The 20,120-nt window shown below is 47.3% G+C and overlaps 1 protein-coding gene across 1 annotated transcript in view; it reads right to left on the bottom strand.

The window, feature by feature from the left end:
- AXIN1 (axin 1) overlaps window positions 1-20,120 on the bottom strand; it is a 79,110-nt gene that overhangs the window by 56,784 nt on the left and 2,206 nt on the right. Inside the window, exon 2 of the mRNA XM_054080799.1 lies at window positions 18,362-19,333. Within this exon, the coding sequence (XP_053936774.1) occupies window positions 18,362-19,239 (878 nt within the window). The 5' untranslated portion in view covers window positions 19,240-19,333. The remainder of the gene's footprint in view (window positions 1-18,361; window positions 19,334-20,120) is intronic.

Genomic DNA, 20,120 nt, shown 5'->3' with positions numbered 1-20,120 from the left:
AGGCTGGAAAGAATCCCAGCAATTTCAACGCCGGCAATCTCCCTGCCTGACATCTCCCATGGATTTTTGGCGCAACTCCTCGACCCTGCCAAAAGCCGTCTCAATACCCTGCACGAGCAAGTTATTTTGAACATTTCCAGCCCGTGGTGATGTTCTGTGCTGAGGTAGAGAGTCAGGAGTAAAGAAAGCATTCGTTGAGTTAACTCTGTTTTACTCGGCAAGTGGAATGGATTTCATCACCCCCTACAAGTCCATTCTGTTTTCTATTTATACCGCAGCCATTTGGTGCAGGAGTCGGGAGCAGCAGGAACAGGTGATGTAATGCACTGTACAAACAGCATTCTGTTCGTACAGTGGGAAAACAGAGCACATTCTCTTGGTTTCTTTGATCACACTTAAAACAATCAGATTAGAAGTCACAGATAACCCAATACATGCTGGAGATGAAAGGACTCTGGAGAAATAAATCACCCAAAGTTAGATATTAAGCAAGATTTCTCTCTCAACAATCAACTTATCTGCGGAGAGAGGAGGAATGACCATGTGGTTTCAAAATCCTGCCAGGCATTTTATTTATTTTTATAATACCATAAAGCTACTCCACCCACTTTTTCAGAATGAACGTTGCATTACACAACACATCAAAGGGACTTTATGGCCTAAATTAAGCAATAAAATAGTTGAGATTGTGCGTTATGCTGAAAATTGGCCAGCACCTGGTGAGATGGGAGGTGAATACTGCGTGTTCAGAGCACCTGAAGAAAGCTCAGGGCAGCATGGCCTGAGGTGCCAAAGTGTGTGGCACTTGCATTTAACAGACAAAAGTGAAGTCTCAAGCCATCAGTGCCCATTGTAACTCTTCCTTGCCCTGGAGACGGTACCAACCCAAGGCACAGCATGGGATATCAGCGCCAGCATGAAGAGCTGCTGCACGACTAGGATATAGTCCTTCACGCCCATGACCTTTAAGGTTTGGTTTACAGACAAGGCTCTGTTGGAAGCCGCGGGCTTCACAAATGTGGTTCTCCCATTTTGGCAGCAAGCTGTGCCTTGGGAGAAGGAGATGGGAAAGCCCAGGGGAGGAAGCTGTTGGTAGGTCTGCAGCACAGCCACACTTCCCACCATCTGTCCATCCTCTGCCCTTCCCACCTTGATCAAAACTACACATAAATCACAAGAAATTAAAGCCCCTCTTGAAATGTTTTCTGGCTTGTGTGTATTTTTAATTGAAAAATAACCAGAAGATGGGATACGTAAGAATGATGTGTCAGCGCTAAGTGTTTGTTTTCCAGTTCTGCTTCATGTCCTTACACAGAAAGGTGAAAGATGAGAGGCTATCAAGACAGGAAAAAATAGGTAGCTCCATTACTCTGCAGCAGAGCAGGGGCAGAGTTTCCACTGGAACAGCTTGAGAGGCAAAAGAAAAGTCAACTTGCAGTGAGACACGAGTCGGCAGGTCCCACACACCCTGATGCATGTGTGCTCTTCCCTTCCCGCTTTCAAAACAGGGTTTGTTAAAAAAAAAAAAGCAATTAATTTGGACCCTATCATGATTTTCTTCAGCCTGACTCATAGCGTTTGATCTCCCAAGGCTGGCGAAAGGTGTTTGAGCCTGCCCTCAGAGCCCCCGGCGCTCCAGCCAAGCACCAACAATGACTAGACAGACTTCAGCGCCACTCCTTCCATCTATCAATAGAGTCACTGTTGAGCGAGCTGACTCACCGCTCTCCCCGAGAACTGTTCGGCACCAGTTCTCCATCAAAAGAGCAAAAATAAAACTAAATAATTCTATGTTTGCAGAGAGCTAGTTTAGCAAGAAGAGGGGTTTTATTTTAAGGTTTTGTTTTTAGGATGTTCCTCCAAAGGAAGCCTGTGCTGTTTCTGCTTTTGGGCGGCAGCATCAGGCAGGCACTCCTGGAGGACACTCCCAGGTGGCTCTTGCCTCTAAGTCCATGCTCTAAAAAGCACAGCAAAGAGGACATTCAAACTTATAGACCACATGTAAGGAAAACACGTGTACACAAAAGTTCTGGAAACCCTCAAGTATGGGAACAGAGTGGTTCATAAACCAGCCTGCCTTGGCACAGCATCTCCCAGAGCTGCAGCAGGCAACGAGAGGGCTTTTCATTTTCCATTTACGTCTCTCCACCCACTTACACTGAACGTAAAACCTCAGACTGGCTGCATCCATCTACGTTACATCTTCCTCCAGCTCTCCCCAGAGCTGTGCTTGGACTCACACAGCCTAACCCGGGTTGAGATGAAGGAGGGGCAAACATACCCAGCCTGAGACTGCTATTGCTGCTATAAAACATAAAACCCACCCAGAACTACAACAAAGAAATCCCCAATAAGGTCTAAGTTCAATGAAGTAATAATGTTTAGTGCCCCACCAAGGACAGATGCAGCTTGGGAAGATGGGGACAACGAAAGCTTCAGCATGAGCAAGCATGACATGAACCCAGGGAGACAAGTTTACAGGTAGACCTTGGCCATACAACACACCCCTAACCAAGTCACCCAGCATCCCAGACCCACATTCCCCTGGTCCTGGAGGAATGCCAGCATAGTTGGGTCAAGGGCAGCTGAGTAGCAGCAGCGAATGAGACATGAGGGTCAACTCCCTGTGCAGACATGTATGACTGAGACAAGACATTGTCCACAGTAGATTTGAGTTCAGTGCGGCCATTCGAGACCTATTCTCTGCTCTAGATTCAGGTACCATCACACACTGATGAGAACTGGGACTCTGTATGATCAGCTTCAGGCTGCTAAGCTTTAATTATCTGATTTCTCTACGGTATTCATGAACACCAGCAAGCCCTACCACATCTTCTGATTAACTGCATTTAAGCAATTAATTCCAATGCAGCCCATTCCTCCTGAAACCTCATGCCATATGTCAGAGTGAAGAGATGCCATTACATTGCTAAGAGGTAGGTAGGTGTCTGAAGAGTCTTTTAGGAAAGAATAAGCCAGACTTATGCCCAACAAGACAAACACATGGAGCTATTGGAGTGAGTCCAGATGAGGCCACGGAGATGATCTGAGGGCTTAAGCACCTCCTACCCAAGGACAGCTTGAAAGAGTTGGGGTTGTTCAGCCTGGAGAACAGAAGGCTCTGGGGAGTCCTTAGAGCAGCTTCCAGTACTGAAAGGGGCTCCGGGAAAGCTGCGGAGAGGCTCTTGATCAGGGAATGCAATCCTAGTATCCTAGAAGGAATGTTCTCCTGTGAGGGTGGAGAGGCCCTGGCCCAGGCTGCCCAGACAAGTCATGGCTGCCCCATCCCTGGAGATGTTCAAGGCCAGGTTGGATGGGGCTTTGAGCAGCCTCATCCAGTGGGAGGTGTTCCTGACCATGGCAGGGGGTTGGAATGAGATGAGCTTTGAGGTCCCTTTCGACCCAAACCATTCTATGATTCTATTTAAAGTTTCTACGTTCTTTGAAGGCCTCCAGGACTTTACAGGACAAATGAGTCCCAGTACAAACAAGTCACCTGATGCAATTACAAGTCATGGCGGAGTCCCCAAACTTATCTCAATCAGACACTCTTGATTTCCTGTTTGCGGCATTGACAAATAAAAAGCTCTACATTACAGGTAATTATACTTCACAGAGGACAACAATTAAGAAATAGCCAATTACATTTTACAAGCTCAGGATAATCAAAAGCTTCCTCAAATATCTAGAGTTGCAATAAGCACTTAGAAATGGCAACTCCCAACAAATTGCAGGTAATTTAGAGCAATCCACACAGATGACATATTTTCCTATCTGTGCTTAAAACCTTCAAACTCAGTTCTAAAAAACAGGGCAGGAGTTCCTGGAATGTATCACTGCCGATTTCTATAAATAGCGCCCTGCCCATTCCCACCTCCGCTGGCCTTGGAGGCGAGATGCGGGACCTTCAATCCCTGTGCTGTGAAGAGGAATTCACCACCAGGAGAATGGATGTTCGATCAGATATTTAAAACCATGGGGGATCCTATACCAGCAAACAACAACAAAAAATCCATTCCTCCTGTTATTTGAAAAACAAAACTCCATTTTAATACTGCATGATTTGATTTAAGCCTTATAGTTTTTAAAGGAACAGCCACCTGCTGTATTTGTAACTCAACACTGTAGCTCCCACGCAGTCAATGCACGAGAACCAGGATCAAACAATAAATTAAAAATGATTCAATGACTGAGAGGAAAGGAAAGATACCTTTCTCTTCTTTCAAACCTTAACCTTTTAGACTGGACATTTTAAAACACCCCTAGAGGTGCAGACGAGGAGGATGGAGAAGGACATGATCTAGCCCAGATGACTGGTAGAGTAGGGCAGTTTCATCCCCCACTTCTGCTGCTTTTTTGAGGGGGAAATGCTTTTCCTTGCTTACGTGGCTTGGGTTGCTGGAACTAAACTTTCGCCTCAGAGCAGGGCTCTTGTATTGTATTTCATGACTTTGCAGTGATGCCCCCCTGTCTCCTGGTCACCAGTCCAGCTGTTGGTGCCATTACTTCAGCTGTAAGAGCCTATGAATTTCTGCAGGGCTCACTGTTGGATAAAAGCTGATGCAGTCCTTCACACACACGTGTGACAGGTGAGCACGTGCTTGGCAGTTAACTAAGAACTAGATCTTAGGAAGGAATTTTTCACTGTGAGGGAGGTGAGGACACTGGCACAGGTTGCTTAGAAAAATCATAGGTGCCCCATCCCTGGAGATGTTCAAGGCCAGGTTGGATGAGCCTTGAGCAGCCTGATCCAGTGGGAGGTGTCCCTGCCTGTGGCATGAGGGTTGGAACTGGATGGGCTTTAAGGTCCCTTCCAACTCAAACCACTTGATAATTCTATGATTCCAGAGAACTAAAATCACAGAGCTATTAGTTGGAAGGGAGGGAGAGGAGCAGAGCAGTCCAGCCTCCAGCTTGAGGTGGGACTGCTGTCTGCAACAGGTAAGGTGGCCATGGCTGAGGCACTTACTGAGAACTCCAGTGTCTGAAGAAATCTAGTGAGAAAGGTAAAATCGTGATCAGCTGTGGTGAGATACTGGAACAATTTTTTTTGATCTTGCATCATAGGGACCATGGGAAGAGCAAGGAGGAAGGATTAACCCAAGGAAAGCCAACAATGGGCTTCAAAGAGCTGGGGACAAGCTTTAACACACCTCTCCAAGAGATGACACGCCCTGTTTTGTCCACATGGGAAGTCAGAATAGTGAACTGCTAAAAAGGCACTCTTGAGTTCTCGGAGGGCACCCTGGCCTCAAACAGCTTGCCCGGTCAGCAGGTCCCCAGCCAACACAGGGCCACATCAGCTATCACCCACGCCACTCCACTCCTCCAAAGCTTGGATCACTGCAGGTCGCAGATTGCAGGTGTTACTTCCCCACTGCCCTCCCCTCCTTCTCTGCCACGGCACTGCCACTCTGATGCTGCCCATCTCCATTCTCACCCCAGCACCTCAGAAGAACTTCCCACCCCTGAAATCTTGCTCTATGGTTCCAAATTCACAGAAATCGAAAGGGAAGTGATGCACTGAGCACTAGGATAGCAAAAAGGGAAATCCAGCAGCCTAGCACAAATAAACCACGGCTGCAACATCAGCTGAGGAGGGGGACTTGGTGCACAAGGGTCCATGGAGGAAAGGGAGAGCTGGTGGAAACCTTTTTAGGGCCCAAAGGTTTCATACAGAGTTTAAATTTGCAACATTAGCTGCTGATGCTAAAAAGGAGGAAACATTTCTTTGCAAACCCTGTGCCTATCATAACCATATTGGCAACAATGCGGTTAGAAAGAGACCTCTCTGAGTAATTCAGGAGTGCTATACTTGTTCTCTCTGCCAAAGGCAGAGTAACCTGACGTTATAAACCCAGTCCACGCTCGGCTATCGCTCAGGACTGACTGCAATCCTGTTTGACAAACCTGCCTGTTTCATGAAGTTGCTACCTACACGAGTTAGATAATTTCAGATGCTTGCTCTCGCAATCCTGATTCTGCCTGCTTGGCCTATCAATGTGTGTGTATCCCATTCAAAGAGGAAAAACTACTTTTAAAATGCTGATTTTAAAGGAAGCACATTTTTCTTCCCTGCTAATTGCTTTCTGTGGCTTGGCAACACCTTTGTGGACAATACGTGTTCCTGCCACTACTGTCCCATCTGGAACGAGAGGTTTGGCTCCAGTCCCATCCTCTTTCTTCAGCTCAGACTTCCAGGACGATTTCCAAAACTGGGAAGTGAGAGGATTATGCTACTCTGTACCACCCGAGGCAATACACTACACCCAAGTCCACAGCCCAAGATGGGCTACCTGGGAGGGTTTCTGTCGTTTCTGTTGCCAAGCCACAGGCAGCAATTAACAAAGAAAAAGGGTTGCTCCTAGCTTGACTGCTGGCAATGTGGTTGATGGCTTCAGACAGAAGAACCTATGTGAGGTGAGAAAGACAGCAACCCATACAAAGCTGACTCAGGGCTCGCTGACAACGACCAAAACCCAGGTGACCTTGCTGAGTCTAAGGAACTGCTGCCTCATAAGTGTTAACTACCATCGCAGAGGCAAATTCAGGGAGCTGCAGGATGCATCTACCCTTCTGAGCACGTGAAAGAGCTGTGGGCAAGCACTGGAAGACTGCAAGGCCAGCATCTTCACCATTAAATTGGTGGGCTACTGGGTCACTCGCTACACCTCCAACAAGCAACCTCTCCAAGACTGAGTGCCCAACACAAGTCGAGGGATAGTCAGCTTCAAGGAGAGGAGCTCTAGCGCTGCATCAAGAAAGGAAAACAGACGAAGATGGGGCCAGCTGACTTTTCTGCCAAGACTGCTACAGGATCAGAAAAGGCTCCTCAAGCTCTCGGCTAAAGCTGTCGCTGCAGGCAGCAGGGCTCAGCAGCCACGGGGCTAGAACAAGTGCTGGGGTTCCTGCCTTCCTTAGATTTATTCATCTCCCATCCAAGCAGCGCAGTGGAACAGTGGAGCTCGACTGGTGAACTGTCCCAGGGACTGAGGGCACCCTGGTAATGCCTGGCTCAGAGATGCAACTCATCATTCTCTGAGATCCTTCCTTCTCTCCCTGCTCCACTGTGGTGGAGCAAAGGGAAGGCAGTGCCAGCAGCAGCAGGCATCTGTGCTGTGCCTCTTGCTGGAGGAAAAACGCACCCTGAGCCTGATGAAACTGGAAGGCGTTGGTTGCTCGGCAGTGACGCCCACAGCAGCATGCGCTGCCCTCCCGGCCACGTGGGCAAGCGCCCTGCCCTGTGCCGATGTTATCTGGTCTGGGGAGCAGGGCAGGGTGCTACGTCAGCATAAAAACAACAATAAACACCCAACAATTTTTGGTCAGTTCAGTGTAGTGCGTTTCCGACTTCTTGGCAATCACAGTGAGAGAAACAAGGGGAAAATGCCCCTCACAGCACGGGCTACCTTTGCCTGAAAATAAAAACACTGAGCATTGCCCATCTGGACACAAAACATCGGCACCTGTAGCGACACGAGGGAAAGCACCACACCATCCAGCACCCTAAGACCAGTGCAGGAGGCAGTTACCACTCTGCTATATGTGACAGAAACCACATAAAGGGACTTCACTTCTTCCCTGGATGACTACAATTCATGGATGCTGCTGAAGGGGCACAAAGAGGAGACCAGACACAGCTCTAGCTGCTGCTCCCCAGCCACCTCTCCATCAGACTCATCGGTGTATTTGTGTTGTCCAGCTGCTACAAACCCTGGCTACCAGAGAGCAAATCCACCTGGCACAGTTATTAAAACAGTATGACCCTCAGCACCCAGCCTACCCCAGTGCTGCCCACTGCTAGGACTTGGTTCCACCTTACCCGCGCAAGCTCTGGAAACGGAGAGGCCCGCAGAGACAAAGGTGTGCAAGGTTTACCCCTGACGGGATTTAGATCTGGAGCGCTCAACACCGGCAAACTGCTGAGCCAGGCATTTACTCAGGTGTATAAACATCAGGGACGGCAAGCGCCAGCCTTGCAGGAATTCTCCTCCAAAGCTTAAGAATAAATTCAACATGTTTTTAAATAATTATGGATGAATCATTTGAAAAAAAAAAAAAAACTTTCTACATTTTATCTCCAGTTGCTGACAGTTATTGTGCAGCTGCTTTGTTTTTAATGTAAATACATATTCCCACCTACTTGCACTGTCAGCGGGGAGCAGAGCACTTCAGGGAGCAGAAATCCTAAAGCATAGGCTGACATTTCCTTTTGGCCCTTGGAAGTGACAGAACAGTTAACACTAAACTTAATTTTTTTTGAGGTGGAAGAAGGGAAAAGGAGGCTGCAAGAAGCCCGTGGTCCCCACCCAGAAACCTGCACACAAAAGAATACTGCCTTTTAAACTGGTAGGTTAGGTCTGAGACCAGAGCGAAGGTTTGTCAACCATGACAAGCTACGGCTTGTTTAACAGTCGACCGGAGGGTTGAAAAGTCTAATAAAACCAAAGGGCCTTCCATAACAAAGCTGCTGCCGAACATTCACACCCATTCAGTGGGGTTTGTTCTTTTTTTTTTTTTTTCCCCTCAAACAAAGGTATTTGGAGGCACTAAAGTGAGCACAGACACACCAAAACCTGGCAGCGAGAAACTGAGGCTGGAAAAAACCTGAAGGGAGCAATAAGGAACACAGTGAGAACAGTGAGAGTAACTAAGCAGAGGAAGAGATAACAAAAATGCTGCCTGACCTCCCATCACTGGGATGCCTTTCTAAACTAGATATTTTAGCCTGACCACAAGCCTTTGTGCAAGAACCTCCGGGTGAAGCTGCAGGACCGGCTATCTTCAGGATTACCAAAGGAAAGTTCTCCCCATGCGCATCTGGAAAGCTTCCTCTCTTAAGCAGGAGGAAGGTTTATGCATCATTTAGCAGGATCACCTCTTCTGGGGAAGACCCAAACCCACCACTGGGGGACAGCAGGATGCTCAGTCTTATCAAACACCTCCACCAGTTGGGCTGATTTCCCCAGAGGCAACACTCAAACCAGCCCTGGGTCACAAACTTCACTGCAGGTATCTGGAGGGGAAAAACACTATGCTCTTTTACAGCCTACCCTGACCTGACACTTCCACACATCCTTTGCCGCCCATTTCCATCCCGTTTCAACTTCATCTATTTTTGCTAGCATTTGCCCATCTTGAAGAGGATCAAGAGAGCTTTTTGAAAGTAGCTTTTCAAGTTGCCCTGAAAGTGCAGATGTTCAAAGACACATTCAATATAAATACCTCCCCGACAAAGGCAGCAGCTTCTGCTGTTTCTTTCCCTGGCACAGCCATGGACTGAGCCATAAGGGACTCAGGATGATGGTCTTCATCCAGCACCAGAAGAAGACACACACTGCACACACCTGAGGTTGCCAGCGTGCCCAACAGCTGCTTTCTGTGGCTTTGCTCAAGAAGGAACATTTTTCATTTCCTAAGAAATAAATGTTATGACAGTCACATGGACTGAATTAAAAGTACAAAGACAAGGCTTCTTAGCCAAAGACCCCAACTTTTTATTAAAAAAAACCTAAAGAATACATGCCCTGTGGAAATTCAATCTGGGTAGGGCCATGAGGAGAGCAAGAAGTTTCCAAGGTCACGTTTTACAACCTTTTGAAGCAGGAATGAAGCCAATGTCCGAAGGAGGCATTTTGTGCTGCAATCTGTACAGAGCTTCCCTTTCTTCAGCACGCTGCAAATGTTACAGTGCAAGAATTTGCTGTCTTTGCTCAGGCACTCTTATTTATACACAATAAAACCCTTGTGCAGGAGATCAAGGCTGTATTTCATTAATTTGACACGATGATTAACCTGTGAAATTTGCCCCTGCTAATAGAATAATTTCTATTTGTTGATCCCTCTTTTGGGATCCTCGAGGGTAATAGCCGCTTCAGCCCAGCTCTCATTTGCATGTCTGGTGCCAAACGGTTTTACAGTTCTTACTTCCATGGGGCAGAGCCAGGACAAAGTTAATCAAACCCAGTAGTGACAGCAGGATACAGGGTCTCCGCACCCCTCTTCTGACCCACAGTTCCCAGGAGCTCCCCCTGCAACTCGGTTCCGGTCTGCACTTTCCTTGTGAAGGTCCTTAGCTACCAAAAGGTGGATCCCACCTGAATTCATGCGCTGGCCAGGGCTCCCAAAGTAGCCGCCTGGACCGGGCTGGCACGAACAGCACAAGGAAGTCCCTCTTCCAGATAAATCTCGCCCAGTCTGAAAAGCTGATTGCCAGCCAAGAAAAAGACCCAAATTTATGACTGAAAATGGTAAATCAAAGGCTAAAGTTTTCCAGCAAAGCTAACTCACTCTATAAACGTGGACTGCTGAAAAACAGGCAATCCCACCTCGACATTCCCACTGCTCTCCTTCTTCCAGCACTAGAATTCCTTTGAACACACCCTGGAGATAAATGACAAACCCCCTAAACTGCCAGAAGAAAAAGAAAAATTAAAATGGAGAGAGGGAGAGGACTAAGACTCCCCAGAGGACAAGAAGATAGGGAATATGTGGGGGTCAGAGGAGGAATAAATCGAAGTAGCTTCTGGTCACTTGCTCTGGAGGTGGGTCCAGGGACCAGGTCCCAGTGCTAACCAGAAGGTCTCACTGGGTACTTCAAAGAGTTTCATTTCCTCCAGCTATAGTTTTTCCTCCCTTTCTGTTTTTCATCAGGACAGACAAAAGCTATTCACCTATCAGCTGTTTAGATCAGCCTTCAGAAAGCTGGTACTTCCAGGACAGATTGTATCTTGGGGGCCAGAGGACCACAAAATTCCAGGACTTGCCACAGAAGTGTACTCTGTAGTCTTCAAAGGTAAAAATCCATTTTTCACGTAGGTCTTATAGAATTTGGATAATCTGACTTAAAACTGCAACGGTTCTACTTAAATTCATCACTGCTTTACAACAGCAAAGAACCCGGACCAGGGCTGCAAGTAACGAAGATTTTGCTTTTACACGCAAGCGTGACCTGCTACAATTGAATTTCTGAGTGTGACCGCGGGCAAAGCTGCTCACTGTGGCACATGGCAGAGGGGAGCGAGAAGATGGGTGTCTCCAGAGCAGCCCTTTCCTGAGGTGCTCAGACAATGAGCAGGGGTTCGGGGCTGCACCAGCAAAGGGGCATCTTTGCCCTCACCAAGCAGAGACGGGCACTGCAGGCCCCAGAGAGGCTCAAACACGAGCCATGTGTGTATGGAACAGTAGGAAAACAACTGAGCCTCTTAAATAAATCGCCCCAAAGCTGGCTGACCGCTGGGGACGGTGCGTTTCCAAGAGGGTCATCTTCTTTGTAGAGGCCAAAGCTGCACTTCCAAGTGAAGTAGGCAGTAATTAGCTAATTAGTGGCATTTGGATGGATGGTGTCAGACTCATTTTATATCCGATACGCTCAGAAGCGCAGCTCTCCTTCGGTATTGTTCCACTTCCAAATCACCTCCACTAACCCAGTGAGAGCCCATTGCCATGGAAGAGGACACCAAGGCACCAAGGACCACCTCACCCACGCCAGGATGGCACACCACTGGCTGTGCCGCGCTGCCAGGCAGAGCAAGCCACTGCTCTCAACCAAGTGTCAAATCTTTTCAGAAAGATACTCAGAATTATGTTCACCAGCAATTTGACTTTTTAATCATTTCAATTACTGTGACTAAAACCCTTCAATCGGAACAAAACCGGGGAAAAATAACCCCTCTCCTTCTGAAACAGCCTGCCCGGCTTAACAGACCATACCAAATCGCGAAGGTTTTTGCTTTTGTGGTCTTCACATATTTCATTTAATGCAGATAATTAACCTCAGTTTCTAATTTCAAATCCTCCACATAAGGGAGTGAAGTGATTGAATACATTCACTGACAGACGGAAAATTAAAATATTACTACAGCTTCTGCATGTGACTCGAAAGACAGGACCTTGCAAAAGATCTTTCTTCTTTTATTTGACTGATTAACTGTAATTTGCTTAATGGATTTAAGGATGAGCCTAATAATCCAATGATATTTCCAGGAACTGATTTAGGATCAACACCTCTGTTCTGAGCTTTTTTTAAGCACAATGATTTTCTGTACTATGCAGGTACTTCTGAACTCAGATTTCTCCGTTGATAAAATCATAGAAACATGGAACGGTTTGGATTGGAAGGGACTCTAAAGATCATCTAGTTCCAACCCCTTGCCATGGGCACGGACACCTCCTAACGGATCAGGGGCTCAAAGCCCCGTCCAACCTGGCCTTGAACACCCCTAGGGACGGGGCAGCCACAACTTCTCTGGGCTTCCCCACCCTCACATCAAAACATTTTTCCTAAGATCTCATCTCAATCTCCTGTGTTTCAGCTTAAAACTGTTCCCCCTCGTCCTATCTCTGCACTCCCTGATCAGGAGCCCCTCCCCAGCTTTTCTGTAGTCCCCCTCAGTACTGGAAGCTGCTCTAAGGTCTCCCTGGAGCTTTCTCCAGGTTGCACAACCCCAACACGATTTATTTTCCACGGATAGTGACTACCTGACTGGCCTTGCAACATGCAGTCACAGTGCTGGAACTGCTTGGAGCCCCTTTTGAAGCCTCAAAGCTCATGATAACCCACAACCACAGTGTGCTCTGATGATCCAGTCCAGTGGGCAGGCAGGACTTCTGGTATGGTTTGGGAAGGTGGAGAAGTCAACAGCTCTACTCTAACATGAGGCAAGCGTGTGTTCCCCCAACACCCCCGCACCCTCCTCAGTCCCTTTTCCACCAAGAAAGCCTGGTGTAACAGGATTTCACAGTCTGTCTCAATAGTTAATAAATCCAGGATCTAACGGACTGTTAAAGGAAAACCTCCAAGAGGCAGTCATTTTTAAAGTGTCCAAGGGTAACTAATGATTTGAGGGATTAGTCCATTGCAGCAACAACAAAGAAACTCTTAAAACATACAGCCAAGCTGAGTGGCAGATCAAAACTAAGGCGTACCCACCCTGTGGGCCATCTCCTGTGTGCTCCTGGGGTCAGTTCAGCTCCCAGTCGTGCATTCAGCACCCAATCCCTTCTGAAACTGGGCAGCCAAACCAGCCTGACTTCCAGCCCCGTTCTCAGAACCCAGTATATTATGATTTGTGCCACCATTGAAAGTGCACATTGAAAGAGGACCATCGCCAACACTGGACCAGACAGACCATGGCTCTAACCCAACTGTGAAGCCCTCCAAGGATGGAGATCTCTTTGGTGACCCGCTCCCGAGCTGCATCACACTCTTCATGAAGCCTTGTCTTCCCAACATCCAATCTGCACCTCCCCAACACCAAAAAGAGAAGAGACCATCCTCCAGGTCTCCATTTCAACTCCCCTTCCCTTCTTTTAAGAGAAAAGCTTCTGTAACCCAAGTAAAATTGAAACACAATAAAATAAGGTAGCTTTTTGCTGGAGGAGGGGAGAAAACACTATTCATTTATCAAAAGAGAGTGCTAAAAGCTTAACTACCTGTCTTTAAAAAGAAGCCAAAGCACTGATCCAGAACCAAACAACAAATACACCACTTCTTCATCTTGATTTGTGTAGAGGCAAAGCTACAGGCACAAAAGGTATTCTTCTTCAAATAAAATCCATTTTAAAGCTTGGCACCCACCAGTATAAATACTTTATGCTGTTAATATAAGCATTTCCACACAGAAGTTTCATCAGGTTAACAATATATTTAGAAAAGCTGGCGTAACTTCTGTGCAAAGCCACCATCAGTCTTTGCCTTGTGTATCTTAGGGTGCTCGAGTCACTCAATTACCTCTTGGCTCTATTAGCACCCGCACCCCCCTCTCTCTCCAGAACAATTCAGAACCAAAACTATTCTTCTGTAACTCATTTTCTTTACATTTGGAAACAGCCACAGATTCCAAACAGGGCTGCATTGACTAGAAGTGCTGTTATAGGCCCAGCAATTTGAATTCCAGCTAAGTCAAGCTCAGCATCCAAAACTTTTCTTTCTGCCTTCACATACGAGCAGCTGCTTTTTCCAGCAAGCAGCCTCTTTTGAAGCTCCAGCAGCCCAGCTTTAAGACACACACGCTGCTGCTCCAGGTAGAAGAAGCATCAGTATGCCTTAAACTTTCTAAACACACACTTTTCCTGTATCAGCGGTTGTGCTTTTGCATCTCCAGTTTTCCACCCATTCAGCACAGTTCACACCGACTCCCTCACCACACAGTCTTGGGTCAGAAGGTAGCAACTTAACATTTAATAACGAATAAAGCACCAAACCTCAAAACTAAGTATAAATTTTAGCTTCTTTGTGATACAGGCACAGCTTCTGATGGCTGGCAAGTTTATGCTGCCCCAAGCAATGGAAAGATCCCATGCCTTCCCTGAACCAGCCTACACTGCTCCTCTCGCCACCACAGTTCATCATCTCAGAGCCGAGGTGGTCACATCCCTGAAAAGCTCCTTCAGTTGTTTCTCCACTTGCTGTCCCTGCACAGCCTGCTACGAAGGAGTGCTGGCTGTACGTTTTGGGGTGTGTAGCTCTCACATGTGTACAGGGAGGCTGCCAGTACATAGGCACAAGTATATAAGGACCCTCCTAGTGGCTTCTACCAGCCCCAGTGAAGAACTGGGTCACCCATCCTTTTCATCTGAACCACCAACCCTTGTGAAACATCATGAGCTTTGTCAGCTCAGCACTCTGGAAATTAAGGCTTAGATCACATAGCCAGCTTCCTTTAAGAAAAATAAACCACATGTACACCAAAGCCCCCACTGGGAAACTTCCCCATCCATGCCTATCAGCCCCACCACAATATTCCCAGACCTCACCTACCACCACCTCTCATCACCATCCTCCAGGTCTTCTTTTAAACATGTTGTGCATTTCATGACATGGGTCACAACCCAGAGCAACTGGCAGAACCAACCTATGTCTCCCAGCCTGGCAGTCTTCCAGAAGTGACAAAAGTAGAGCTGTTCACACATAACACGGTGTGCTCTTCTTGCTTTCCATCACAGGAAGAAAGCAAAGGCAATGGCTGTGACTGCTGCTCCCCAGCACTTTGGGCGTGGGAGAAAAACTCTTTCATGGAATCATGGAATAGTTTGGGTTGGAAGGACTTCAAAAGCTTACAGCCCATCAAGTTCCAATGGGCAGGGACACCTCCCACTGGATCAGGGTGCTAAAAGCCCCATCCAACCTGGCCTGGAACACCTCCAGGGATGGGGCAGCCACCACTGCTCTGGGCAACCTGGGCCAGGGCCTCACCACCCGCAACAAAATTCTTTCGAAGATCTCATCTTAATCTCCCCTCTTTCAGCTTAAAACCATTCCCCTCAGCCCTATCCCCGCACTCTCTGATCAAGAGCCTCCGCACCAGCTTTCCTGGAGCCCCTTTCTGTACTGGAAGGCTGCTGTAAGGTCTCCCCAAAAGACCAGATCCAAAGCTAAAGAGAAGGCAGAAGAAACCCATCCTGACAAAAGACACAACTGTGACCTTTCACCACCAAACATCACATTTGCAGCTTTTTAAGATGCGCTCGAAAATGAGGCTGCGGGGCGGTCCTCAGGCACAGGTTTAATTTCTGCTCTCCGGATCCGAGGAACGCCATCCCGGCGTGTCAGAAGAAGGTTAATGAACGATTTAGCCGCCCTCACAACCACGTTAGTGTCACTTTCGGAAGCTGCAAGTTAATGCCCGAGATCTTCGGGGGTTACCCTCTTTGAAGTTCACTGATCCATAACCAATGTCCAATTAATTTGCAGGAGCCTAACTATAATGACTATTGGCCTTTTCCTATGCATACAAAAACACAGTGGGTAACGGCGATGCTTTTGGCTTCGGGATATTCTCACATATGCACGCACATTTGCACACCTTCAAAACACCCAATGCTAATGATGGGTTGTCTTCTGCTGTTTGAGGAATTTTTTATGTTTGCTCTCCTGAGAGCAGAGCCACCGCGTCAAGATTTATGACCTTTCTGCTGCAAAAACAATTTGAAACCGATTCAAGATGCTCATTTGCTAACAGAGAAATACTTCTATTGCATTTGCTCCGATTCCTCTTTATTTAGGGTTTCCATGGAAGCCAAGGAATAGAAGTTCAATCTTGGGAAGATTAAAGAGGCCCTCAGATATAATGCAAAACAGCTTATTTCAACATTCCCTCAAGAAGAGAAACAAGAAATTCTTCCACACATATGCAGAAAAAAAAAAAAAAAAGGTTTGTGGAAATTTTCAGAATAAACTGGGACCCAGCTTTTCAAACACCGCACGCAACCATCGCTTCTGGCTGCACGCAGCCCCACCAGCTTCCAGCATGCTTATTCAGGTGAGACAGCAAATGAACAAAAAAGTCTGCAAGATAAAGATGCTCCAGCTTAAAAACCAGCTTACTGAAGACAGCTCTTGCTATACAACATCCAGGAAGTTACGTTAATTCAACCACAGGTCTCGCTCAGAGGAACAATCACCTCATAAATTAGTATCTCAGCAGATTTTTTTAGACTAAAAAATTGCAGAGATGACGCAATTCAGCAGCATCTTCCATTGCAACGCTCTGGACGCTACCAGAGCTGACATCCCAACATTGGAAAAATAAGATAAATCACTTCTCTTCAGTTACCACAGGCTGAGAAACAACTCCTGCGCTGGTGAGAACGGTAAAGGTTTCCATGCCTCCCTACCTGACAGGTCAAAGGAGCGTCAGCAGCCACAATGACAGGCTGTTGGACACTGCAAATTAACAGCAACGCATTTTGCCTGAGCTCCATCCCCCAGGTAAGGAGTTATTCCATGTTGTTCCAATCTGGTCTGAAAATGCCTGAGACCAAGAAACTCTACTCCAAAACGCTTCCATTTCACAGCACGTTTCTTAAACCATTTTAAAACCTGGCACAGATACATTCAGCTCATGGATCAAGTGCATTTCTTCCTGAAGCCAGAGCCAAGAAGTGCAGTCTTGTTTGCAGGTTTGGGCTACCTGCTCCAGTAAGAAAACCAACACAGCTGAACCTCAAATAAGTCATTTTCAATCCTAAAGCCATTATCACTTATATAAAAAGCTACTTAAATCATAGACTTTTCTAATCCTTCGCTTATGGCGAGTACCTGACTGCTTGGTCAAAATGCACTTCAAGACACATTCAAGGGTTTTACTAACTCCATGGGAATTCCCGGGATCCTGGGATTTTGTTTTTCCAACTCCTGATTAAAACAGCAGGAGTCCACACGAATTCCCCTTTTTCTTTTTCCCCCAAGACTTTCTCATGCTGCATCCCCCTCCTCAAAACCTAGAAGGAAACAAGACTCAAACCGAAAACATTTCACCAGCTGAAAAGCGCCAAGGCCTCGCGCAGGGCAGGATGCGTTTCCAGCTGCCAGCCCAAAGGGATGGCCGAGGGAGATTAAACACAGAAATGCTTTTCATAAGGCAGGTGGCTTTGAAGAGGACAGTTCAGCTCCTTCATTTCATAATCTTCACAAAGCGTCAGATTTTAGCCTAAGCAGGTCTTAAAACAAGGAGATTTTATTTGAAAAAGGGAAAAAAAAAGAAGTAGGAATGTGTTCTGGCCGGGTTCTGTTGATTCAGCAAGGGTTAGACACACACGCGCTTACTGATCCCAGAGAGCTCCCTGCTAAGTTAATTGTCTGGAATTTTAACTGAGCTCTCAGCAAGTTTCAAAATCCATGTTGCTGGAAGTGGGTGGGGGACCCAGAAAAAAAACAGGCTGCAAAACTGTGGAACTCCTCCGGTTACAAACCCCAGCAATGGCTTTGATGAAGGGAAAAGCTGCAAGAGGGAACGGTTTTAACCGGATTCAGTGATTCTGACTTTGACACCACTATGATTCTGTGCCAGGATTCTTGTGTGCAGAGCAGTACCATTTTCAGGGAGCACCATGATCCCGTTTGACCCATATAAACATGACAGAGGTGAGGGTACCTCCTGCCAGCTTCCCGCAGCTGTGGCTCAGCACAACAATTTCCTGGTGGATTCACACAGAGAAGTTTTACCACGAGTTGTAGTCGCCTGCATTCCCATAACTGAACACTGACCTTCTGCCGGTGTGGGCTTCGGCCAACCTGACGCTACAGGTTGCATGACTCCCTGCGTATGCATGAGGATCGCCCGCAGCTCTGCACTGCCCACCTGCCTCCACACCATGTCCAGCAGCAGTTTCCTCAGGTAAGGAACGTGCTGCAGGGTAAGGAACGTGCTGCAGGGATGACTCACGGCAATCAGACACGAACAGCCAAAGACATCCTTAAAATAACCTGCGACTACTTTCAAATAAAGCTTTGCATTCTACCAAAGCACCTGCACAACATCATCCCATACCCATACGGATGCTCCCCACCACCCAAGGTCCTCCAAGGCTTCCCATCACCTCTGTGGTGGCTCCTCAATACATTCTGGCGCTAACGTACCTGAACTCCCTCCCCTCGCTGTAGCGTCGAGTCGAGGTGGCACGCTGGGTGGCCGTCTCCAGAAGCAGCTTCTGTGTCAGCCTGCTGGAGGGTGCCGAGTCCCTGTTGGCCTCGGGCTCAGCCTCTTGGTCACATTTCCACTCCTCATCCTCGTTCAGAGTTGGCAGATAACCAGGTAGCCCTTTACCTGTCCCAGACCCCGAGCTTGGATCGCTATAAATTTTTGGACTTTCCCCACCTGTCCTCGTGTATTCCAAATAAATATCCGACTTAAGGAACAAAGGGTAGGTATTATCTTCTATCATGCACTGAATCTCTGTTTGGGCCTGGTCAAACATGTCGGGGTCAATCTGCAGTTTCATGACACAGTCTTTGATGAAGCTTTTTGTGGCCGGTTTGATCTGCCGGGACACAATACTGTTGTTGTCGAGGATGTATTTTTTGTAAATAGCTTTTGCCAGCTTGAGTCTTTTTTCCTCATTAGACGCACAAGGCTCCAGCTTCCTGAAGCCACTGCAGGCAAACCAGAAGTCCAGTAGATCCGCGCAGTCCTCCTGTTTCAGGAAAGTCCTGAAGAGGTTGATACCGTCTTGATCGTCCAGCAAGGAGTGCAGTGACTCGGCCCACTTCAGGTAGGGTGGAGTTGGCGAAGCACTCCCCTCCGGCTCATACCCCAAGTCCAAATCGGAGCGCCTCGGTGTTGCCGTGGATGTCTCATTTCTAACCACATCGCTTTTACCGGAGTAGAAACTGTGGCTAACTGGCCTCGGATCCGTGGACACAAGTTCTCCCTCCTCGCCAGGAACTGGTGGCCTGGGAGCATCTTCAGTGAAGCTTCCTCCAAGGTCCAAGGGGAAGCCTTTCCCCTGGATATTCATTTTTCTGGTCCTTGCTCGCACAGGAGCAGTGGGGAATGAGCTCAAATCTCAAATCATCAATATTTGTAGCTCCAAGGCGAACAAGGTTGTTTGGCTGAAACAGATGAGAAACAAAAATAAATATCACTGTAAATAAATCCTATTAGATTACAAACCACCACTTTTGCTCTGCATCATTACTGCACCAATGCCTCTTCTTCAGCTCTCAGCAACTTCAGAGAGCACAGAACTGGACTCAAATCAGACACCTTCTACAAATGACAGTCACAGAATATACCAAAACTTTGTATTCAGTATTTGGCATCACTGACACAGCCGGTGCTATGCTAAAACAACAGCCAATTTCCTATCACCGGTGGTTCTACAGGATCCTGGGATCTGGCAGCCCTACATCCAAGAAATCTAGGCTCAGGTAGCACACAGTGCCACGAGATACATGCCGTTAATTCCTCTGCACAGCCAGCCCGGACAGCACATGCACCTGGTCATATCAAGGCAGCATGCTTTTATCTGGCTACTGAACTAGGAAATACTCATCCCCAAACAAGAATTTAAGGCTTGTGAAAAATATTCTGAAAGAATATCCAGTTAGTCCCGAAAGCGAGACTGCACCTTAATCAAACACAGGTGGCTTTCGTATGCACAAGTGACATACCAGCACCACATTCCTTGCAAATCTCTGCCTCTTAGAACTACGCTGTGTCGCCTCGTCTAGCTCTAGGGGAATCCAGATGCATCGCTGACCCCCATATTTTGGGCATCTGGACTGCATTCTTGCTTCAGACGGGCTTGTTAGCACAGGAGCTCGGTCCTGGCACCGGGATTTTGTAGATGGGCCATTGAGAAAAGGTTCCTTTATGCTAACAACATCACATGCTATG

The sequence above is a fragment of the Cuculus canorus genome, chromosome 15 (assembly GCF_017976375.1).
Source record: "Cuculus canorus isolate bCucCan1 chromosome 15, bCucCan1.pri, whole genome shotgun sequence".
Lineage (NCBI taxonomy): Eukaryota > Metazoa > Chordata > Aves > Cuculiformes > Cuculidae > Cuculus > Cuculus canorus.
The sequence above is the reverse complement of the archived record's forward strand: the minus strand, read 5'-3'. Positions and strand labels throughout refer to the sequence as shown.